General features: G+C 41.1%; 2 protein-coding genes across 5 annotated transcripts in view; both read left to right on the top strand.

Annotated features, from left to right (window-relative positions):
* Positions 1–24258, top strand: part of cdc42ep4b (CDC42 effector protein (Rho GTPase binding) 4b) — a 37111-nt gene extending 12853 nt beyond the window's left edge. For 2 of the 4 annotated variants that reach the window (XM_072483436.1, XM_072483437.1), the window contains exon 2: positions 18355–24258. In XM_072483436.1, the coding sequence (XP_072339537.1) occupies positions 18618–19619 (1002 nt within the window). In that variant the 5' untranslated portion in view covers positions 18355–18617 and the 3' untranslated portion in view covers positions 19620–24258. Of the gene's footprint in view, positions 1–5555; positions 5637–14559; positions 14585–18354 lie in introns of those variants that run through there. The other 2 variants (XM_072483438.1, XM_072483439.1) reach the window with 2 other exon arrangements.
* The window catches only part of rpl38 (ribosomal protein L38), a 58030-nt gene continuing 37802 nt past the window's right edge, over positions 5291–25518 (top strand). The window contains exon 1 of the mRNA XM_072483440.1: positions 5291–5636. Within this exon, the coding sequence (XP_072339541.1) occupies positions 5306–5636 (331 nt within the window). The 5' untranslated portion in view covers positions 5291–5305. The remainder of the gene's footprint in view (positions 5637–25518) is intronic.

The following is a 25518-nucleotide window of genomic DNA, read 5'->3' as shown; positions in this document are numbered from 1 at the left end:
TGTTTCCAGCCTGTAGACAGGCTCAAAATTCAGCCCTTTGACTTGACAACCATACAGGAAAAATGATGGATGCCCAACTCAGGCTGGTGTATAACTTGGCTGGAGGATCTTGGAAGTGCGAGTGTTCTCGGAGGCCTGCAGTCCTTTGGCAACCTCCACGACTCCATAAAGATTGTTTGGAAGGTTCTACTAGAGAAAATTTCTCAATTTTCTGCATGCATCCTACAGCTAGTACAAACCTGGCTCTGATAGGCCGGTGGTAGAAAGAGTGAATCTTTAAACTTTGGATGGGATGTCAATCAAACAGACTGGCTTCCATTGGATGGTGTCAGCCTGCTGAGTTTTACAGCAGCTATGCTACCCTCGGCAAGCAGAAAGTATTCCATCACACTCTTGATAGCTTTGTATGAGGTGGAGAAGCTTGCATGGTGTGAGTTACCTGCCACAAAATATCCTACTTTTGACCTGCTCTGGTAACCATGCTAATTGCATGACTGTTCCAGTATAGTTTCCAGCCAGTGGTGTCCTCGAGAATGCTGATGGTGTAAGATGTGTGATGGTAATCAGATTGAATGTCAAAAAAGGTGGTTAGGCTTTCTCCTCCTGGAGATGGTCATGGCCTTGCACTTGTCTGACAGAAATGTTACTTGCTGTTAACCTAAGTCCGAGTGTTATCCAGGTCTTGCTCCATGCAGGCATGGACTATTTCATTATTGTAAGGAATTGATGATGAAGCTGCATGTTGTGCAATCATTGTTTTACAGTCATCATTAATGACTTTGTGATAAGAGTGAAGGTCGGTATAGAGGATTATGTGGCACAGAATTAGGCCATTTCGCACAAATGGTACATGGGGCATTAGTAATCTATATTTTCTCATCTAAATTTATGATCCGAGCCCTCTATTGCCTTCTCCCTCATGCGCTTGTCTAACTTTCCTGTGAATGCATCTCCCTGTGACAGCAAGCCCCACATTCTCACCACACTTGGGAATTTTTTTTCTAAATTCCCTGTTCTTGGTGACTTTATTGATGGCTTCTAGTTTTACTACTTCCCACAAGAAGAAGCATTTTCTCTGTCCACTCTTTTTCAACCTTTCGCAAATGTGCAGACCTCTATTAAGAAATAACATAAGAATGTGAGTAGGCTTTTCAGCCCTTCGACCCTGTGCTGCCATTCAGTGTTATAATGGGTGTTTATTAAAGGCAGCATGGTGGTGCAGTGGTTGGCACAGCTGCCTCACGGCGCCGAGGTCCCAAGTTGATCCCGGCCCTGGATCACTGTCTGTGGAGTTTGCACATTTTCTCCTCGTCTGCTTGGGTCTCACCCCCACAACCCAAAGATGTGCATGGCTGTGTATCACCGTCACCATTTTTTTTCCCACTATTCCTTAACATTTTAATATATAAAAATAGGGGAACTTGCTGGTAGTGATGCTTTTTTTGTGTCCCATTGCCACTGTCTTTCGAGGTGATAGAGGCCACCGCTTTGGAATTTGCTGTTGAAGGAGCATTCGCAAATTACTACATACAGTACGTGTTCTATATGAGGAAACACTGCTCTCGCTGTGCATCAGTGGTGGGAGGTGTGACTATTTAAGGTGGCAGATGAGGTACTGATCAAGCAGACTGTTCTATCCTGGCGTGTCGCGCTTCTTGTGTTGCTGGAGCTGCATTCATTCAGGCAAGAGCCAAACAGGGTTTGGAGAGTCAGGAGGATGAGTTACGTGCTGCAGAATTCCCAGCCTCTGACCTGGTCTTGTAGCCCAGTATGGTATGGTTGGTCAATGGCAAAACTCAAGGATGTTGATAGTGGGACATTCAGCAATGGTAATTTAGGAATTACGTCAGCTATATGCCTATCTTCTGACATTACACCTTTTTTGATGAATTATTAAATGTGTACAAATGCTTCAGTCTCTTTCTTTTATTCTTTTACAAATGTGTGGATGCAATCCACCCAGACCAGTGGCTTTATTCCAGTGTTATTGTACAGTGTTGTTAGCCAATATAGTTGGCAATTTTATTTTCCCAAGTTCTATTCCCAGCCACTTAAAATCAGCACTTCTACAATCTATTTATTCTCTCTCACTGGATCAGTCATTGTTAATAGTTATCATCCATTTCACCACATTGAGATCCTATTCTTCCCTTCCAACTTTATAAATTGTGAGGTTGCACTTCACTATGGAATTAGGGTGGCATGTGGTTAGCACTGTTGCTTCACAGTGCCTGGGTCCAATTCCGGCCTTGGATCACTGTTTGTGCGGAGTTTGCACGTTCTCCCCGTGTCTGCGTGGGTTTCCTCCGGTTTCCTCCCACAGTCCAAAGATGTGCAGGTTAGGTGGATTGACCATGCTAAATTGCCCTTTATGTCTAGGAATGTGCAGGTGAGGTTATGGGGAGAGGGGGGTCTGGGCACGGTGAGAGTGCTCATTCAAAGGGTCAGTGCAGACTCAATGGGCCGAATGGCATCCTTCTGCACTGTCGGAATTCTGTGAAGTGGCAGATTTTGACTTGAGCATTATCAGATTGGTTTGGTATGTGTAATGGGGAAATTCCAGATACTGAGATCTGCTTTTAGGAAAGCAGAGAAACATCTGGGGCAGCACGGTAGCACAGTGGTTAGCACTGTTGCTTCACAGCACCAGGGTCCTAGGTTCGATTCCCTGCTTGGTCTCTGTCTGCGGAGTCTGCACGTTCTCCCTGTGTCTGCATGGGTTTTCTCCAGGTGCTCCAGTTTTCCCCCACAGTCCAAAGATGTGCAGGTTAGGTGGATTGACATGCTAGATTTGTATCCAAAAAGGTTAAGTGGGGTTACGGGGGGCAGGCTGGAGGTGTGGGTGCTCTTTACAGGGGCCGATGCAGACTCGATGGGCCGAATGGCCTCCTGCCCTGTAAATTCTATGATCCATTCCAGTGGTTATAATCTGAGAATACGTCTCAACAATATTGGCTAAATTGCATTCAGATGGTCATTGATCCTCATCATAAGGGGAGTAATTTATTGTGTCTGAATGGAAGCATTAATTAAGTATAGTCCTCCTTCTCAAATGTGCTTAAAATAAAGTACGAACATACAGATATATGAAATAGGGGCAGAAATAGGCCATTTGGTCCCTTAAACCTGCTCCACCATTCAAATAAGACCGTGTTTGATTTGTTTATTTCAAATTTCACATTCCCAACTATCCCTGATAGAATTTTGTTCGGCAAGGGAATCAAACATTATCTATCTACACCGTGAAGATATTCAATGACCCTGCCTCCACCCCTTCTGGGGCAAAGTTCCAAAGTCAGATAACCCTCAGAAAAAATTCTCATCTCTGTCCTAAAAAGGTGCCCGCTGATTTTAACCTCCCCTTGCTTCAACCAAGTCACCCAACACTCGCGTAAACTTCACTGGAAAGAAGCCCAGTCTGTTCATCCTAAACTTTGAAGACAACCCACTCATTCCAGGTATCAATTCTCAACCACCTATGTATTTACATCCTTCCTCTCGATAAGGAGACCCAAAACTGCATGCAGATTGAGATGTCGTCTCACCAATGCCCTGTATAACTGAAGCATAATATTCTTGATTTTATATTAAATTCCTCACGTAAGGACAGCATTCCATTAGCTACTTTTAATTACTTGTACCTGCATACTTACATTTTGTCACTCATATACCAGAACCATTGCCGACCGCACTCCTTCCTCCATGACCACTGCTGCCCACCTGCTTGACCTGCCCCCTGCCCTCCCCCAGCTACATTTGGCAATTGCCCCTTGTGCTGACAATGTGGGGGGGGAAATTGGGAAGCACCTGTTGTCCACAATGTAGTATCTAAATTTTTCTCATCCCTTTATGTACTACTATCCAATTAATATCAGGGTAACTTGAGATACCCCCGGGAAATGCTTTTAGATATATGCAGGTGAGGGCGTTTGTGAGGCGACAGATGAGGGAATTCCTGTTGCTCCCGGTACAAGAAATTCAAGATAGGGTGATCTCGGGTGTGTGGGTTGGGGCGGGCAAGGTGTCGGCAATACACCAGGAGATGAAAGAAGAGGGGGAAGCGCTGATAGAAGAGTTGAAGAGTAAATGGGAGGAGGAGCTGGGTGAAGAGATTGAGGAAGGTCTGTGGGCTGATGCCCTAGGTAGGGTTAATTCCTCCTCCTCGTGTGCCAGGCTCAGCCTGATACAATTTAAGGTGGTTCACAGAGCTCACTTGACAGGGGCGAGGTTGCGCACGTTCTTTGGGGTAGAGGACAGATGTGGAAGGTGCTCAGGGAGCCCGGCGAACCATGTCCATATGTTTTGGTCATGCCCGGCACTGGAGGGGTTCTGGAGAGGAGTGGCGGGAGCAATATCTCAGGTGGTGCAAGTCCGGGTCAAGCCAAGCTGGGGGCTAGCAATATTTGGAGTAGTGGACGAGCCGGGAGTGCAGGAGGGGAAAGAGGCCGGCATTCTGGCCTTTGCGTCCCTAGTAGCCCGGCGAAGCATCTTGCTAATGTGGAAGGAGGCAAAGCCCCCTAGCGTGGAGGCCTGGATAAAAGACATGGCTGGGTTCATAAAGCTGGAGAGGATAAAGTTTGCCTTGAGAGGGTCTGCGCAGGGGTTCTGCAGGCAGTGGCAACTGTTCCTAGACTATCTCGGAGCGTTAGAGGAAGGTCGGTCAGCAGCAGCAACCCGGTTGGGGGGGGGTACATCTTGGGAGGAGGGGGGAAATGGGGGATTGCTTTGGGGGGGGGGGGGTACATCTTGGGAGGAGGGGGGAAATGGGGGATTGCTTTGGGGGGGGGGTGAGCAAGAGATAACATGAAGGGTTGGGGAAACTGGCACGGGCCAGTGTATAAAGCTATGTAAATATACCATTTTGCCATGTATATATCTTGCTCAGTGCGATTTCTTGTTATTTTGTTACGGGGGGGGGTTATTGTTTGTAAGGGAGAAAAATTGTGTTAAAAAACTTTATATATTTTAAAAAAAAAATCAGGGTAACCGCAATTCCCTTTTTTTACTCCATTCCCTAATTTGTTTGCACATTTTCCTCTTTCCACCTCCCTTCACTGTTAGGTGAACTGTGGACTACATCTATTAGGGAACAAGCAGTTGAAGATTATTAGGCCTAGGGCGCTACCATAAAGAACTCCTGCAATGTGATGTTCTGGGACTGAAATGATAGCCTTCCAAAAATCTTCCTTTGCGCCTAGTTTGACTTCAGTCGTTAGAGTTCTGCCCCGATTCCCAATGCAGTTGTGTGTGTGTGTGTACTACTTGAATTGTGTCCTGATGTGAAGTTTACCACGTGGATCTGTGTATGTGGGAGTTAAAGGGCAAGAGATGGAGTACATTGCTCAAACTGCGCCACCTATCCCAGTTGGCGTGTGTACGTTTTCCAACGACGCAGTCAGTCTACGGCTCTTTCTGTTCCACTTACTCGAGAAACCCTGAGAATCGCTCCTTCAGGTCGACAACTGAATACGGTTTAAGGATTCGGGTTCCAACTTCACAAGAATCTCTGCCCTTAAAAACAAAACTCGATTTACTGGGTTCGAAACTCCCAAGATCCGAACTGCGATCGCGAGGGTTATTATTACAGTTCTTGTGTGGGATTACCGATTCTGAGGGTTATCGACTTTGTCAACCGGGTGAGCTTGTTTGCCATAGAAGTTTATTTCGTTTTTTGTGGAGTACTTGTAACATTTTTGATAGATTACTTCTGGCATTGCGACTTTGAGCATGATGTCACTGTTTGCTCATGTTAGTTCAGAGTGCTGAAGTTTCAGTGGTTTACCGCCCCCTGTGCGGATATAGAGGTGATTGTAAGAACCAATTCTCCGCAGTGCTGAGCTGCATTTCATCCCTTTTATATTTCCAAGGACGTTTAATTTTAACCGCGAGCTGATTGTCCACCCCCCAAAATCAGGTAAGAGTTGGGAACGGTGTGTCGGCTATTTTGTGGCATTTTGGTCTCGCCATGGGCACCCGGAGATGCGACTGCTGCAGTTTGGCAATCAAGCCAAAATTGCAAAGGGGCAGAAGAAGGAATCGGAGGAAACAGTCGGAATTGAGAGGGATGGTTGAAGTGAACCATATTTGCCTCCTGTCTTCATGAATATGCAATTGCGTGATGTAGCTTGGACTAATCAGTCATTTGGGTCCTTATGTTACCACTACAACAGAACTTTAATGTGGAAATATTTTGGGATCCAACTGAAAGGTTGGTTAATTGGATCGCTCAAAGCCCTGTACAGCATGAAATTAAATTGGGCATTTTCCAGTGTAATTTAAGATTAACATGAAGGTTCATTGTGCAGACAAAGACCAAATGTCATACAGGAGCATCTCTCAACTATTCCACATTAATTAATTCTTTTATAATAAATTTAGAGTAGCCCTTTTTTTTTCCCAATCCACCTAACCAGCACATCTTTGGGTTGTGGGGGTAAAACCCAAGCAGACATGGGGAGAATGTGCAAACTCCACACAGACAAGTGACACATGGCCGGGATTCAAACCCGGGTCCTCAGTGCCGCAGTCCCAGTGCTAACCACTGCGCCTCGCGCTGCCCTCACATGAATTATTTTAACATTTTAATTTTCATTTCATTTGACTTGCAAGTTCGGTAACCAACGCCAAACAAATAGCTGATATTGAATTGGGGAAAATGAACCAAAGCTTGGAGGCTTTTGAAGGTGACTAGAAAAGTTTCACAAGTATTTCTGTGTGTATGACTAACTTAGCAATATTTATATCTGTCTAATTATGATAGTTTTTGTCTTTATGCAAGAGCAAGTCAGTTAGGTCCCCCTCCTATCCTTTCCTCATAATCCTGAAATATTTTTTAGTTTTGAAAGCAGCAATTGTATCTTCACACTCCAGGTAGTGCATTCCAGATTGTAACTATTTGCTGCATTTTTTTAAAAACCCTTTCCTCTGCTATTGGCTCTTTTGCCAAACACCTTGGTGTTTGTCTTTCTCGATGCTTCTACTACTGGGAGCAGTTTCTATTACTGGGAGCAGTTTCTCTTTTGCTACTCTTGTTTACATCCCCATCATTTTGAATACCCCTATCAAATCTCCTCTCACCTCTTCTCCAAGTAGAGCAGACCCAGCATCTCCAATCTATTCAAGTCACTGAATCTCTTTCGTGGAACCATTCTGGGGTTCTTTTCTGCAGTCTGTCTAAAGCCTTGCAAATTATGGTGCCTAAAATTGGATGCAATAATTCAGTTGAGGCCCAACCAAAGTTTTTTATAAATGTTCTTCATAATTTTATTTTGTACTCTACACGTCCTTTTATAAACCCAAGGATCCCAATGCCTTTTACCTAACTCCCCTACCTACAATTTGTACACTAGCTTAATTTGCTGCCAGGAAAGTCTGCTCCTGTAAGGCCTTTAGAATTATACCTTTTATTTATATTTTGTCTCCTCATTCTTCCCATCAAAATATGTCACTTCATATTCCTCGGCATTAAATTTAATCTGGCACATGCTAGCCTATTACACCAGTTTATCTAAATCCACATGGAAGTTCATTACTATCTTCTCTCTGTTCACAATGCTTGTTACTTGTGTTTTATGTCATCTGCAAATTTTGACTGTCCAGCTGAGCTCATTAATATATCAAGAAAAGCAATGATCTTGATGCCAACCCTTGAAACCCCACTGGATGCTTCCCTCCAGCCTGAAAAGCAACACTGCTTTCAATTTCTTTTTACTCAGCCAGCTTGACAATCATGCTGCTGCTTTCCCTTTTTATTTCATGGGTTTCAACGTTGCTGGCAAGTCTCTTTTGTAGCATTTTATCAAAATTCTTTTGGAAGTCCATGTAGAACGCAACTGCATTAGCCATCTGTTACATCATCAAAAAGCTCAATCAAGTTAGTTAACACTATATTTTAACAGAACTAGGCAGGATAGATGCAGGGAAGATGTTACCAATGATGGGTGTGTCCAGAACCAGGGGTCACTGTCTTGAGGATTCAGGGTAAACCACTTTGGACAGATATGAGACATTTCTTCACCTAAAGAGTGGTGAGCCTGTGGAATTCATTACCACAGGAAGTAGTTCATGCTAAAACATTGAATATATTCAAGAGGCGGTTAGATATAGCACTTCGGGAGAATGGGATCAAAGACTATGGGGAGAAAGCAGGATTAGGCTATTGAGTTGGATGATCAGCCATGATCATGATGAATGGCGGAGCATGCTCGAAGGGCCAAAAGGCCTCCTCCTCCTATCTTCTGTGTATCTATGTATATGCTTTTAAGACCAGAAGAACTAGGAACAGAAATAAGCCATTCAGCCCCTCGTGCCTGCTCTGCCATTCAATAGGATCATGGCTGATCAGACATTCCTCACGTCCACTTTCCTGCCCTTTCCCCATAACAGTTGATTCCCTTACTGATCAAGAATCAGCCTTAAATATGCACAGCTCCGTGGCAAGAGTTCCAAAGACACTCCACCACCTGAGAGAAGAAATTCCTCAGTCTAAAATTGGCACCCCTTCATTCGGAATCTAACTAGAGTCTCCCATGAGGGGGAAACATCCTCTCAACATTTACCCTGTCAAGTCCCTTAAGAATCCTATGTTTCTTTTATTTAAAATTTAGAGTACCCAATTCATTTTTTCTAATTAAGGGGCAATTTAGCGTGGCCAATCCACCTAACCACATATTTTTTGGGGTTGTGGGGGCGAAGCCCACGCAAACACGGGGAGAATGTGCAAACCCCACACGGTCAGTGACCCAGAGCCGGGATGGGACCTCGGCGCCATGAGCCTGCAAAGAATCCTATGTTTCAGTGCAATTACCTCTCATTCTTCTAAATTCTGAGAGTCCCAACCTGTTTAATCTTTGCTCATAAGACAATCCCTCCATACCAGAATTGTTCAAGTGAACTTTGAATCTGTGCTCATAAGACAATCCCTCCATACCGGTATCATCCAAGTAAACAAAGAACAAAGAAAAGTACAGCACAGGAACAGGCCCTTCGGCCCTCCAAGCCTGTGCCAACCATGCTGCCTGACTAAACTACAATCTTGTACACTTCCTGGGTCCGTATCCCTCTATTCCCATCCTATTCATGTATTTGTCAAGATGCCCCTTAAATGTCACTATCGTCCCTGCTTCCACCACCTCCTCGGGCAGCGAGTTCCAGGCACCCACTACCCTGTGTTTATAAAAAAATTTAAAAATTGCCTCGTACATCTACTCTAAACCTTGCCCCTCGCACCTTAAACCTTATGCCCCCTAGTAATTGACCCATCTACCCTGGGGAAAAACCTCTGACTATCCACTCTGTCAATGCCCCTCATATTTTGTAGACCTCTATCAGGTCACCCCTCAACCTCCGTCATTCCAGTGAGAACAAACCGAGTTTATTCAACCGCTCCTCATAGCTAATGCCCTCCATACCAGGCAACATTCTGGTAAATCTCTTCTGCACCCTCTCTAAAGCCTCCACATCCTTCTGGTAGTGTGGCGACCAGAATTGAACACTATACTCAAGTGTGGCCGTCTGCCTTCTTGACTACCTTCTCCACCTGTGTTGCCCCTTTCAGTGACCTGTTGACCTGTACACCTAGATCTCTCTGACTTTCAATACGCTTGAGGGTTCTACCATTCACTGTATATTCCCTACCTGCATTAGACCTTCCAAAATGCATTCCCTCACATTTGTCCAGATTAAACGCCATCTGCTTTCTGCAATTTTTCTCCATTTAAGTAATACTCTTCTTTTGTTTTCCCTTCCAAAATGACCAACTTCACATTTTCCCACATACTCCATTTGCCAACTTTTGGCCCACCTACTTAACCTATCAATATCTCTTTGCAAACTCAAACTGTCTGTATCCCTTCTGCAACTTGGCTTTTGCTTGTTTTTGTCATCTGCGAATTTTGCTACAGGCAGGCCAGCAGCACCGTTCGATTCCCGTACCAGCCTCCCCGAACAGGCGTCGGAATGTGGCGACTAGGGGCTTTTCACAGTAATTTCATTTGAAGCCTACTTGTGACAATAAGCAATTTTCATTCATTCTTTCATTTCATTTCATTTACAGTGCATTCACTTCCTTCCAAGTCATTAATATATATTGTAAACTGTTGCAGTTTCAGCACTGATCACCATGGAGCCCCACTGGTTACCGGTCACCAACCTGAAAAGGAACCCCTTATCCCCACTTGCTGTTTTCAATGCATCCACTATCTCTGTAGCTATTTCTGTTAGGATCCTAGGATGGGGCCAGGGGGACATATCTGTCTCTACATACTACTTCAGTGATGATATTTAATTCCTTCCCTGTATTTTTTTAGTACTAATGGTATGTTTGAAGTATCTTCCATCATAAAGACTGATGCAAAATATCTGTAGTCCTTTGCCGTTTCTTTGTTCCCCGTAACTGTCTTCCCAGATTCATTTTCTATGGGACCTCTGTTCACTTTGACCTTTATATATTTAAAGAAGCTCTTGTGATCAGTTTTTATATTCCTCGCTGGTTTTCCCTTGTGGTTTATTTTCTCGCTATATTTTTAGTCCTCCTTTGTTGAATTCTGAATTTGTCCCAGTCTTTCGGGCTATCACTAACTTTGCCTCCTTAAATGCCTTTTCTTTCAACTTAATATTCTTCATAACTTTTTGGTTCGCCATTATTGATTTATTTGTCTCAGAATTTTTCCTCCTTAATGGGATATATTTTTGCTGAGTCATGAATTGCCTCAGATGTCTGCCACTGCTTGTTTACTGTCTTTTCCTGCTAACCTATCTGCCCTCCCACTTTAGCTAACTCTAACCTCATTTCATTGTAGTTCCCTTTATTTAACTTCAACACATTTGTTTCCGACCAAAGTTTCCAGCACTCAAACTGAATATTAAATTCTGTCATGTTGTGATCACTACTTCCGAGAGGATATTTTACTCTGAGGTTATTTATTAAACCTGCCTCATTACCCATTGCCAGATCGAAGATGGCTTGTTCCCTGATTGACTCTATGATCTATTGCTCTAGAAAACTATCCCTAATGCACTCTCTGAATTGACGTAACTATCCGTTCCAAATTTATTAACCCAATCAACATGAAGATTAAAGCCCCCCATAGTTATTGCTCTAATTTTACAGGCTCCTATTATATCTTGATTTATATGCTTTCTTACACTGTGGCTACTGGTTGGGGGGTCTATACACTACGACCAATGTCTTTCCCTTCATCTGAGCCCAGATTGCGCGTCTCAACTGTCCTCATTTCATCTCTCATTAACCATGCTATGCACCACTTTTTCCCCCCAAAATATCCCTGAATTTTAAGTTCTCAGTTTTCATCTCCTGGTAACCATGTTTCTATAATGGCTATGAGATCGTATCCATTAATGTCAGTTCATCCAACTTATTCTGAATGCTTTGTGCATTAAGATATACAAAGCCTTTAGGCTTGCCTTTTTGCCATTATTAATCATTCTAACTTTTCTTTGTGCTGTGGCCCTATTTGCCCCTCGCCCTTGATTACCCTGTCTATCGCTTTTGCATTTTACTGTTCTTTTATTATTATCCTTCTCTTGTCACCCTGCTTAGGTACCCATCCCGCTGCCAACAACACTAGCAAATACCCACCTTATGACATCAGTCTATCTGAAACTCACCCCTTGCACCATCTTTCCAGCCACTTATTCATCTGATAAATCCTGCAATTTCTACTCTGACTAAATTGTGGCACTGGCAGTAATGTTGCGATCAATACTTTTTTGAGGTCCTACTTTTAGACTTACTTCCTAATTCCCTATCTTCGGCTGTTAGGACCTTATCTTTTTTGTAACCTATGTCATTAGTACCAATGTGTACCTCAACTACTGGCTGTTCACCCTCTCCCTTCCATGATGTCCTGTGGCCATTCTGAGACATCCTTGACCCAAACATCAGGGAGGCAACATACCATCCTGGAGTCTTGTTTGCAGCCATAGAAACTCCTATTTATTCCCCTTGCAGTTGAATCCCATACAACTATTGCCATGTAAAGTTCATGTTTGTCAGTTATTTATGATGTAAATTCAATTTGGTAAATTTAATTTGCATTCTTTTTAAGTTGCAAACCTGGTATGTGTTCTGTTCTATCATCTGACACGTGTGTTATGAAGCCGTGCACTAAGATCATAAGTAGGTTTTCCTTACCAACACTAACACCCACCTCCGCAAAAAAAAAAAATCATTGTCTCGGTTGCGATGTCTTTTAAAACATTACTTGGTGTCTGGAGTAGGGTAAATACTGAGTGGAGTAGAGGCATTTCTTTGATCCTTCAACTACTATTGTGCAGCCTCAATCTCTATTGCCTTATCCTGTTGGCAAATACCTCCGAAGAAGCTGGTTGATCTGTCTGGTCTATTGGTTGAGCAATGGCACAGGACAATTTTGAAGTTTTTTTTAAAGAAGCTCTTGCAGTAAGTATAATGAAGGTCCCATTTCTTCCCTTCCAACTTAAGTTTGTAAATTGCGAGATTGCACTTCATTGGAATTTGTGATTGTACACTGCCATGATCTTTGTATGATTTCAAATGTGAATTCCTATAATGAAAACATTTTGAAATTGTCTGTTGCATAAGTGGGAGGTTTTGACTTGAGTGTCAGCAAATTGATTTGGTATGTGTAATGGGGAAATTCCATATGCCGGGACCCTGCCTTCTAAGAAGGCAGAGGAACAGCCATTCATTCCAGTGGTTATAACCTGAGGATATGTCACAACAAAATATTGGCTGAATTGCACTGAATTGCAAACATTGTTTCTTGTGATGAGGGAAGTGATCAGGCTTTTTTTCCTCTGCCTGAGTCAGAGCTTAATTTTTAAATATGCAGTCTACCCAGAGCTTAATTTTTAAATACACAGTCTACCTTATGAAATGTGTTTACCATAAATATTACTAAATTTAAGTATCAAATATTAGAACTGTGGCGCACTGCTACCACACGGCGCTGAGGGCCCGGGGTCGGTCCAGGCCCTGAGTCACTGTCCGTGTAGAATTTGCACATTCTTCCAATGGCTGTGTGGGTCTCTCGCCCCACAACCCATAAAGTTGTGCAGGCTAGGTTGATTGGCCATGCTAAATTGCCCCTTAATTGGGGGGAAAAAATTGGTACTCTAAATTTAGAAATATATATATTAAAACTGTAAGTTGTCAAGATATCTCAGTTGCAATTACAATGGCCTGAGCCAAGATTTAAAAAAAAAAAGAGAAATTTAGAGTACCCTATTCATTTTTTTACAATTAAGGGGCAATTTAGCGTGGCCAATCCACCTACCCTGCACATCTTTAGGTTGTGGGGGCGAAACCCATGCAAACACTGGGAGAACGTGCAAACTCCATACGGACAGTGGCCCAAAGCCGGGATCGAACCTGGGACCTCGGCGCCGTGAGGCAGCAGTGCTACCACTGCACCACCATGCTGCCCGCCAGGATGTTTTTGAGGATTATTCATGAAAAGGAAAAGTGCAAAATGATTTATGAAATCATAATTTTAACTTTCGTTCCTTTTGAACAGTTGTACATATATGGACGTTATGATATCTTTGAAATTACCACATTTCCCCTAGTTATTCTCTGATGTTAAGTCATTGAAAGTTAATAGAATCTTAGACTTTGTTTTCATGTATGAATCTTTACGCTTCAGTAGATTTTTAACTGGTGAGAGCCTACTTTGCATCCTCAATATCCACACTTGTACTATAGAGGATGTTGAAGAGTGATCAGAAGTCTTCACTTCATCCTGCACAATGGCTGTGGTAGTATCCCAAATGTCTTTTTACCTGAGATGAGATCGCATTGTGACCAAGTTGGGCTTTTGTAGTTGCTTGTGCTCTGATGACCCATAAGGTGGGCATTAAAACATTTGACATTGTTTGGTTTCCTGTTGAACGCCCAACCACTCCATCTGTACAGGAATTGAACTGTTCTCCTTTGGTGTCACATCTTATAAATTACCAACTAGCATCTGTTTAATCGTGATACTTTCCCATTGGAGTGGTGGTCGTGTCTGGTTTGTAGGTGAACGGATGAGATAGTTGGCAACAGGAAGATCCCACAAACATTCATGTAGACAAACAAGTGTAGTTTAAATTGAATGCTGGACAGCACAGTCCCTGAACTAGTGTTCTGCCTTATTCTCCACATGTAAAATTGGAGGGAGAATTGTTTGGCTCTCCGGTCCATTTAGGGTATGCATCATGTGCTAAATAGAGAAATTGAAGAGAATGAAAATGTTAATGCGGATTTATCAAGCCACCTACCAACACACTGTATTTGGGATGTACCATAAATTTTGCTGACAGTTTTTGCAAATGAGCAAAGCAGTAACGACATTTGATCTTTTTCTTTTGTACATTGTGTACAATATCATGCAGATGTGAAGGAAGAGATGGTAAGGATTATATAAACGTAACCCTTTTATTTGCCTGGTCAACATCAGAAGTCTTCTGTCTGAAGTATAAAATTTCAAGCAAGGTATCTTTGTGTTCAGAGAAGTATGAGCTTATCTAACCAAAATTACTTTGTCTCATTCAGAACCTTGTGACAACATCACAACAGTAACTATGGAGGAGCAAAATTATAGTGAGTTTAAAGTAATGATGCAATTCTTAGTTCTGAATTTGTCATTATGACTTGGGTTCTCGTCTGGATTATAAAGCAGACTGTGTCTCATCTATGTGAGTGAAGGTTACTATGGCTTTTGACCAAAACCATGATTGTGACTAATTGAAGAGCAGTTTTATTTCCCATTCATTAAAATCACCAGGCTAGAATCAGCTTCAAATTGATCAGTTGTTCAAAGCTGAATGCAAGTTGTCTTTTTCTGATATTGTGTTTCAATTTTGGAATGCTTCCCATAAGTTTTGTTGGTAAGTGTGGGAATATATAATTTTAAATCTTTATGGTCCCTGTTCTCTCTGGCATTTTCTTTTTGTGACATATATGATAATGAAGATAAAATATTGCCTTCTGAAGATGCAAAAAAGACTCTAGCAGATGATTTAACTGCTCTGAAACCCAAGTTAGCTTTTTTATTCTACTGTAGCTTTAGCCATATATTCTGCAGGCTATACAAAATCCTCTCATTACCTAGGTATCTGTGTATAAGGTGAAAATATTTCTGACGCCTGGGTGCAAAAGTCAAAGTGCAACTGTTTCAACATGTTAAATATGTGGCCTTGTTCCATTAAAGTGCCGGCAAATTTCTAGACATACAAACAAAACATTCATGTACATAACCTCTGTGCTGTTTGTTGATCTCAGCTATGGCTGAATATGAATATGCTTTGCACTTACCTTTGCTGTATCCCTAACCATGGAACTTGAGAGCCGATGGAGGATAGTGTCGTGACATTTTTTACAGCCTGCTCATTGCTCAGCCTTTTGAATGGATACTTTATTCTGTCACTTCTGCCACCCAGTTGTTGATGGTGAGCATCTTGGTGAAGAGTTAAATCATCATTTATTGTGTTCTAACACCCCTTAGTATTAGATCATAAACAACACCCTCTACAATATTAATGCTAATCTTTCTTTCTCTACTACCCTTTTATTTTTGTTCTGACTGGTAGGTATTGCAAGATTCATGTCCGCATCCGAGAGCCATCTTTTTCATATCAACCATTGTTCGATTCTAACGTGAGAACAATGTGCCCTCATCGCCTCCTTTTATATTTGTGTCAATTTGGCTCTGTGCTGATACCCTTGCTTCTCAGTCACAACAATTGTGGATTCCAAGATTTAATCACAATATACAGGCTGCCATTTCAATGTGGTGCAAAGAAAATGTTTTTGGACATAAACCATGCACACTTGGGTTTAAAAAAAACAACCTGCGAACAGAGTGCAGAAATTTCTGACTCTGCTGTCCATCATTCAATTGAATCTACAGTTGTTTGTCTACTTGAATGTTTGTGGGATCTTCCTGTTGCCAACTATCTCATCCATTCACCTACAAATGGTGATTGTTGTAAGAAATTAATCAATGCAATTTTACTCTATCTATATAATTGGTCGTTCATTCTTTTTATTGTCCAATCCTGTTGAATTAATAAATTTAAGCCGGTTCTCACTGCTGTCTTGTAATGAAGACTAAAGGTACATAACTTGTATTGGTTCATAGTATAAACATGCTGGGGTCATTTTCATTGTAACTGCTGGCAATGAAAATCAAGAAAAATATAATTCCCTGTGTAGTTCATTACTGAGTTTGGTCTAACAATGCTATTTGTGATGTACGGAGACTGTTGGTACTCCACATCCTAATTTATTTGCAATCCAGTGTCAAATTTAGAGGATAGGCACGAAAGCCATTACAAACCTTGCAGTTAAGAGAAGATCGCCAAAGGCCAGCATCATTGGCCTGTACCTGTGTCTGTAGCTGAGCCATATTCTGAAAGGTATCATCTTGCCATCAAATGCATAATCATTGCCTTGGAGAGCAACCACTGGAGTTGGGGAGGTAGCCAGCCATTGTTGCCAGTACTATATTAAGAATATCATAGAATATAGAGTGCAGAAGGGGGCCATTCGGCCCATCGAGTCTGCACCGGCTCTTTGAAAGAGCACCCTACCCAAGCCCACACCTCCACCCTATCCCCATAACCCAGTAACCTGACCCAACACTAAGGGCAATTTTGGACACTAAGGGCAATTTAGCATGACCAGTCCACCAACCTGCACATCTTTGGACTGTGGGAGGAAACCCACACACACACACTGGGAGAATGTGCAGACTCCGCACAGACAGTGAACCAAGCCGGGAATCGACCCTGGGACCCTGGAGCTGTGAAGCAATTGTGCTAACCACCATGCTTCCGTGCTGCCCTACATATAACATTGAAGTTGATGTTTGACTTGTTTATTTAAAAACGTGTGATTATATTTTCTAATTGCTTTTTGCAGGAACATCAGAATAAAATGGTTATAATCAAACGTGTTCTTCAATGAAATTAGGTTTATCGCTTTCGCCCATTTAAACTTTTGATTTCATAGAATTATACAGCACAGAAAGCTATTTAGATTATCTTGCCAGTGCTGATTCTTTGAAAGTTATCTGATTCTTTCCACTCCCCTTGTCCTCCCCCAAAACCCTATAAAATGTTTCCTTTCCAACTCTATCTTATTTTCATTTGAAAGTTGGGATTAAATCTGCCACCACCGTTGCAGGCACTTCACTCCAGATTATCAAAGTGCGGCATTCATTTTAAAGGTTGCATATCTCCTCTGGTTCTTTTGGTCAGTTGGTGTTAAGTCTGCGTCCCTTTGTTACTGATCCTTCTTGCCCATGGAAACAGTTTCGCCCATTTACTATATCAAACCCCTCATTGGTTTGAATACCTTGATTGATTCTTCGCCTTCACCTTCTCCTTTCCCTGTAAAAACATTTCCAGCGTCTCTAGTTTCTCCATAAACTGAATTTCATCAGCCATTGTATCCTTCCAGAATTCTGCTTCCCTCCTGAAGTGTAGCACCCAGAAGTGAATACAATACTTCAGGTTGAGGCTTTGCCAGTGGTTCATAACATGCTTGCTTTTGGACTTTATACCTCCTGTAAACTAACAGATTACATGATTTTAAAATCTTTTCAATTTATCTGGACTTTAATGATTCTGTCAAGCTACCTTTGTTCATGCCAAAAGAGAAAATGCTGGAAAATCTCAGCAGGTCTGACAGCATCTGTAGGGAGCGAAAGGAGCTAACATTTCCGAGTCCAGATGACCCTTTGTCAAAGCTAAAAGACATAGAAAGTGGGAGATATTTATACTGTAGGATGGGGAATGAAAGATGAGTCATAGCCACAGAAACCAAGGGAAAAGAGTGCTAATGGCAGTCCCCAGAGAGAACAAAATGTGTGAAAGGCCAGACAACAGAGGAACTAAGATCAGAGGGTAAACTGTGACAGATGTAGATGATGGGGGAAGCAAAGGGGAGAATAGATAAGGAAAGGGGGGATAAGATGGGTGGAGGGGGGGGTGAATATATATAAAGAAAGACAAAATATAAATGGTAAAAGACATTTAAAATGAAATGGAATGAAAACAAAGGGATCGAGGTGGGGTAGAGCTAATCATCTCAAGTTATTGAAGTTGATGTTCAGACCGGAAGGCTGTAGTGTGCCTAACCGGAAGATGTTCATGCCAATGTATTTTACCAAAGTTGTTTGCCATTTTCTGAAGCAAGTAGTAATGAATTTAAAATTTCATTAAGAGCTTTTTGGTTGGTCAGTTTAAAGAAGTTCAGTTGAAAATAGTTTTTTCCCCCTCCCCCCCCCCCTCCCCCCTATTCCATCTAAACCTAAATTCTATGATTTAAATTGTGTTTTGAAATAAGTATTTTCTTTTTCTGTTTAGGTGCACCAAGTAGATTGAAAGATTGAATCCAGTATTGGCCAAGAGCAGCTGCAATGGAAGATATGAAACTACATGGACTGTAATTTGTGACAGATTGGTCTTGCCAATTCTGCATTGTGATTGAATCAAAGGCTGAACTTTGGCATTATCTGCATCGCGAATTGATTCAGCTTTCTTGGAACATATCTGAAGACTAAAACTTTTTGACCATCAAGTTCCAGAATTTCAGCACACTTGTGTTCTGATCCCTCTAAATTTGGAAGATGCCGATCCTGAAACAGCTTGTGGCCAGCTCCAATCAGTCCAAACGGCGGTCTCGCATAGACTTAACTACAGATATGATCAGTGCTCCGCTTGGTGATTTCCGCCATACTATGCACGTGGGTCGTGGGGGTGATGTCTTTGGAGATACTTCATTTCTTTCTAGCAAGGTTGGCGCTGCTGCTCCTACTCCTGCTGAAGCAACCCCCAAACCAGGGCTTCTGTCTCGGAAATTCAGAAGCAGCAGCAAACGGTCTCAGTCTGTAACACGGGTCGATAAGCGAGACACGCTGACACAAAGTGATTCAGCTATCTTTGTGAAAAATGCAGTGTCCCTGCCACAGCTCAACGATAAAACTGTGGAGCCAACTAGTCAGATGGCAAAGAGCCTTTCATCAAGCCCTCTAAAGAAGCTTGCAAGTGAACAAATGGAAGATAAACCGGTCAATGGGGCTGTAAGCATACCTGAAAGTAAATCTGAATATCAGGATGAGCGAGAATTTGGAGATATTACAGACCTTCCTGCATCTCTCTCCTCTGGTGGCTTTCCACTAAAGCATGCTGAATCCATCATGTCCTTTCATGTTGATCTTGGTCCTTCGATGCTTGGTGATATTTTAAGTGTTATGGAAAAAGATACTTGGGAAAATAATATTGATCCTGGCTTTGGAGATGACCAACAAGGACCCTATCCTAATTCACAAAAGGTGGCTGCAGAGGAATTTGTAGAGGAGCCTGCAGCATCAACAGTGGCATTGCAAAGTAACATTAATAGTGTTGTATACACAGCATCTGAAAGTCATTTATCACAAGATAGTGGCTCCGTGTCGAGTTTGGCATCTGGGACTACAGAAGAGAGGCGATCAGTTTATGAGGGAGTTAGCCACGGGGATGTAGACAGTATGAAAAATATTGCTGAATCCAGAGATGCCTTCAGAGAGGAAGAGAATGAAGGAGATGAAGATTTTACCTTCATGGATGAAGAGGATGAAATCCGTGTGTAGAATTGGCCTTGTGGAATATTTGCTTTTTTTAAAGAATTTGGAGAGCAAGATGAATTTCTGTCCTAGAATTTACAGCATTAATGAATTATGGCGGGATTGCACTAGACTCTTACACTACAGATTCAAAATAAGTTCTGTAATAAAGGCTGTAACCAAAATTCTTTAATCCACATAGGCCAGCAAAATCTGCAGCTACACATGATGGCTCACTGCTTATATTCAACCAGAGTTAATCGCGTGTTATGCACGTTCCTAAATGGTTCAAGTGCTGTGTATGTGCTACCTTTATGTAAAAAGTACATTCTGTTATTGATCTGAATTTTTGCCAGTTTACTGTGAGGCCAAAAGGACTTTCAGAAGATGTGGCTTGTCTATTTCCTGTTTCCATACTCTGCCTTATATTGAGAAACTTTGGTTTGAGGTGCTCTACTCCTAAATTTCAGTTATTTACCCTTTCTTCCCCTGGGTTGTTCTCACAGATGCTCATTTGGCAGCTTTAGAACAAACCTTTTCCGCACAGTCTTTTGTAATACATCAAGCCTTTACCTGAGATGTCTGGGTTTCACCTACTCTTTGGGCACTAACATTTCCAGAGGTTAAAATGTGGAATGCAATAGTTTATTTTACTTATCATCGTTTTGGTAACATTTCTGTAATAGCATATAGAAACATAATATTGAAAAATTGGAATATTCTAACAATCCTAAACATTAAAATAGATGACCGAGATTGTTCACTATCGAATTACCCTTAATGCTTCTAAATATTCTATAATCTGTTTTGATGAAAGGCAGTTATAACAAAATAGCACAATGGTTTTGATACACAGACTAGAAATGTTGTGTTTTAGTGTCATTAAAAGCTGCCAACCAGAGGTGTGATGACTGCGTCCTGGCTGGCTGATGACATGCTAATCCACTTTCAATTGCAATTACTTAAGTTGCGGTTGATCTTGCAATTGATCCCAATATTGGACCTGTTGAGTATTCCTGTTGGTCCAGCATCTGAGTGGTGCCTACCTAAATTGCAGTGAATATACTTCATAGATATCTCTGGCTGCAAAGCTGTTTGGAACATCACAAGATCATGAATGGTGTGATATAAATGAGAGGTTTGTTCATATCAGTGGGAACCAGGCTGTTGGTGCATTACCCACCTATATTCAAGTATGAAGTCTTTCGAAGGCTTAACTGTTTTCTATTCCAATGTTTTGTTAAATGAGTGCAATAATTCATGCAATATTTGTTTGGATTTCTCAGTCTACTGTTGCCATTTTTCCCAACACTTACTCCCAAATTACTTCTACAAGACACAGTGCATGTATTCCACAGGTGTAATAGAGTGGGGGGGGGGGGGGAGGAGAAAGAAAGGAACAGATCAACCTGTCTAAGGTTTAGGGTAGCATTGGAAAAGGATTTTTGATCCTTTTAATAAGTTAAGAATTTGAGTGTGCTTTAAGTGAAAGCCAATTAAGACTATGGATATGCCAGCTGTTACCTCACTGTGCCATAAACAAAAGATCCTGCTTCAAGCCCTTTTGAGATGAAGAGTGAATATTCTAGTCTACATGAAATGAAATGATGTACATATGTACATAAAATAAACTTGTAATGCTTGGGTAATCTTAAATTTGTACCTCCAGTAGTGCTTTGATTTGTGTACTTGTAGACAGGCCATATTCACAAATTTAATACTGGTTGTCAATTAAAGTGTACTTTTACGCATATAATTCTTAGTATTAATACATAAATTATATAGCTGAAAAGTCTTGAGGGCAAATATGCAACGGGTAAAATAATTTGTAATACAGCTTACAAATGCATGTTTTGGAACAAAAGCCTCTGATGCAAAATGGCAGTGACTGCATTAACATCCAGCAATACAGAAGAAAAGCAGTTTTCCTCCAAAGAGCATTTTACTCGACTGAATTTCATTTGAAAAGGGTTGAAATTAAAGCAAACTGTTACAGAAAACTACTAATCAGTAGTTCATCAACAATTTCAATTGTTCGCATTTTGCATTTTGCACCAAAACATTTTTGAAAATACTGGAGTCTTTTTGCCCTTATTTCTTCATCCTCAAGGAGTGGTAGCAGTTGAAAATCAGGATGTGGCATTTCACATTCAGTTCCTACCAGTTTCCAACCTGCTACAATTGTTGATGGGGCCATGAAACCCAAGAAGTAGGCAAGCAGTGCTCCTGCTTGAAACAGGTAGGGGTCTATTTTCATATGTATAAATTGAGATCCCATGATGTACAGTTTTGAGCTTCCACTGGGCATGGTGCAGAACTGTACGTAGTGCAACTTGATCGGCAATGTTCATAGGACCTGCGGAAAGCTGCTACTGTAGGTACATGCTTTAATAATAATACCTTCAGGCGAAGAATGCATGAATGCTTCGGGTCTACAAAAATAGTTCCACATGATTCTACTGCAGGGCTGGTTTTACCTTCTCAGCACAAGCACTACCACCCTCACCTGATTGTGTGCTGACTGGCGCAATTCCTTGGACCAGCTGCTGGAGATGGTATAAGCCCTTTGCTAGTATCCAATTACTCAAAAGACATCCCAATCACAATGCCCAACTTCCACCTATAATGCAAATTGGGCGTAGAAGTATATAACCCAAGCTGAAGGAGTGAAATTACATGACATTGTAATATTCTCGATGAGCAGAAAGTGTAAAAGGAGCATGTTACGGAGTTAGATTTTTTGATCTTTTTTAACTTCAGTTTCTTATCCTAGTCAACGTTGGTAAATTAGGCCAAATCATCTATGGGCAATGCTAGTATCTATTTCTCATGATGAAGAATTAAATGTTTTGATACCCTTCTGTTAACTCCAATCTTTTATCGCCCTGCTTACCTAAACTCTGCAATGCAGCTCAATTTATGGTGCTTTATATACAATGAGAATATTTTTCGAAGGCAGGAATCGGAATAGTGCCTTGTAATAATTTTTTCCCTTTATTTTCATTTTACAGATCAATGCAGTATTGATTTAAGAACAATTTTCTTTTAAAGGACAAAAGTAGTTGCATTTTTTTCAGGAATATGTTCCTGTTGCTGGTGTTGCACAATATGCTGCTTTACAGCCTAAATTTTGAATTTGAAAACTTGTGCTAATATTCGGTGATCGGTTCCTACCATGAATGCTGGAATGTTATTCGGTGATCGGTTCCGACCATGAATGCTGGAATGTATGAGATAAATTGCCATAAAACTCTACTTTGTGCAGGACATTATTTTTCCTCAACATTTTAATCATGTACATTTTCTAGCCATTACATGTCTTATATGGTACAGTGTAAAGTGTTGGTCTAACTTGGAGTGTTTTTGTTCAGCATGTTGAACACTGTTCATTTACACGATGACAGCTGAGCACAGAGGCCAGTATACTGCATTAACTACATGCTTAATGGGAAATGTGATGGTTAATACTTCTGTTGGGGAGCTGTTCAGACCATAATTGTCTTCTGGATAAAACTATGACTCTATGACTTGAGGTCAGATTAGATGATGCAGTGCTGTACGTATGTTGTGTGTAATGTAGCTTCAACACTAAATCAATTCCCTTGTGTTTTAGAAAGAGAAATTAGTGTACATAAGTTGTGTTTCTGTCCTGTGATGTAAGCTGCAGCACATTAACTTTTTAAGTTCCTTTTATTTAAAAAAAATAAAATAAAATCACCTTTTAAAATTGGCTTATTCAATAAAGAGTATGGGGCGTGGGGTGGCAGAGCAGAGTGAGGTGACCAGAGCATCCCAGCAGACAGTAGCAGCAGAACTATTTCTGATCCAATTTCAATTCATGCCTAACTGTTAAATCATGAAGGGGGAAACAAAAAGCTGCAAATGCTTGCGGTTTGAAATAAAATTATTCAAATACTCAGCCAATTGGTCTCTGTGATGGGTATGATGTTTTGGATGTGTAGAGAACATACTCGTGCATGGATAAAGAACATTAACATCCTATTCTTGTTTCATTTGCACTGTCTTCTTTCACCCCATCTAACTGTGCAGGGCTTGCAACTACAGTTGCTGCTGATGCAGAAAACCACAACAGGTGGAATAGAAGGAGCTTGGTTAGAATATTTTTGTAAATAAAACTGGTATGGATAATCTGAAGTTTGAAATATTGAGCAAAAACCTAAATATTCAGAAAATATAGGTTTCATCTGGTACATGAATGTAATACACAAAACTGATTTGAAACTTACCACTAGTGATTTTGTTTTGCACATGACCTATTTTGCTTGTATTATTTTAATGAATCCAATTGTGTGCCAAATATTTAAGAAAACTTAGTTAATAAACTATACTGCAGCTGTGAAGTGCTCTCTTCTCTGCTCTCCCAACCATATTTAACCACGAGATACTACATTGTATGTGTATTATGTATTGACGGTTCACTTTTCTATTGTGTATTTTTTTCCTTGATGAAATAAACTGACGAGTCTTACTTTAAAAGTTTTTTATTTTTGAAATACATCAGCAATACTAAAACCCAAGTGGTACTATCACTAATTTCACTGAACTCCACCTAATATTTTTAAATGCTTTGTTATATCAGAGTAATAAACTACAGTAGTTTATTGATTTTGCATTTCTTTGGTTAATAAACTGTATGAAAAGTGCACTATTTGTTTCTTCTGTGTGTTGAGTTTTTTGCTATTATTTGACCTCCTACTAGCCATATACCTATTGCTGACTGAAGCAACACTAGAACAAAATAATGATAAATGTGCTTTTGACCAAATGCAGTTGTCTTGCGCACATGTAGGATTTGTCCAGCAGGGTCTGGGAAAGTGATCATCATAAGAACTGCATCATAAATACTAGAAAATATCAGGATTTTTAAAAAGTTTGTGCTCCAGTTATTGAGGCTGTGGTGCTGATCATGTCCAAATTTGCTGTCCGTCAGCAATAAGAAATTTTATTGGGAGCAAATGACAGCTGTGAAGTTTGGAATGATTTAACCGATTTTGTGACACTTGAGAGGTCAGGCAGGAGTGTCTTCTACCCAGATTTATTCAATTTGTATCGTGAAAATATTCATAGAAATGAAAGATCTTTCCTAAATTATTTGTTGGAGGCTACAACCTTAACAATATACACCAATGCCACCATTCTTCTTGCCAACTCTGAAGAGCAACTGCAAAAGTTTTTGGATAGAAGAGAGTGAAATTGAAGAAAAGGCTGAGTGTAAATTTTAAGAAATCAAAATACCTTGTGTCCAAAAAGAAAATATACCAGAGTGCAAAATCACAATCACAAACAGGTAGACAAATTGTTATCCTTGGACAGGATTTTTCATGTGTGGGTTATGACCCGAGGGCGGGTTTCGGAAAGGTTGTGGAGCATCGGTCGGTGGGGTTCCTGCGGTGGTCCTTATCGCAGGAGAAGCCCAATGGCCGCTACCAGCATTTTAAATTGAGAAAGGTGGCTGCTGCTGCCTTGTAAATGTGAAGGAAATGAGGACGACTGCAGTCTTCCTGCCATAAATGACAGCAGTGAGCAGGTCACATGCTGTGCTCTACTCATATACTGGCTACTTGACATCAGGTATATGTGCTTTTGCGCCTTTTCCAGCTGCTAGCAAAGAAGGCAAGAGGACCGTGAAGATTAATCATTTTGTTACAATAAAGAGCCGACCATTGAGGGAGGCAGAGTACCAATTTGGCCAGGATCTCGCAACTGACTCTTCTGGAGAAAGCTGCTCTGGGCAGGGCAGAATAATTTTAGTGTTGGCTCTGTATAGAGCTCCAGGATTGCTGGTCAACAGCTGACAAAGAAGAAGCTTAACTCTGGAACAAAGCAGTATAAAAATGACTTGAGGTATGGTTTTGTCAATTGTGCCAATGCAAATAGGGATGCAAAACCCATGTGTTGTATGCAG

Source organism: Scyliorhinus torazame, chromosome 18, assembly GCF_047496885.1.
Source record: "Scyliorhinus torazame isolate Kashiwa2021f chromosome 18, sScyTor2.1, whole genome shotgun sequence".
NCBI classification, from domain to species: domain Eukaryota; kingdom Metazoa; phylum Chordata; class Chondrichthyes; order Carcharhiniformes; family Scyliorhinidae; genus Scyliorhinus; species Scyliorhinus torazame.
This window is presented reverse-complemented; position numbering and strand designations above follow the sequence as displayed.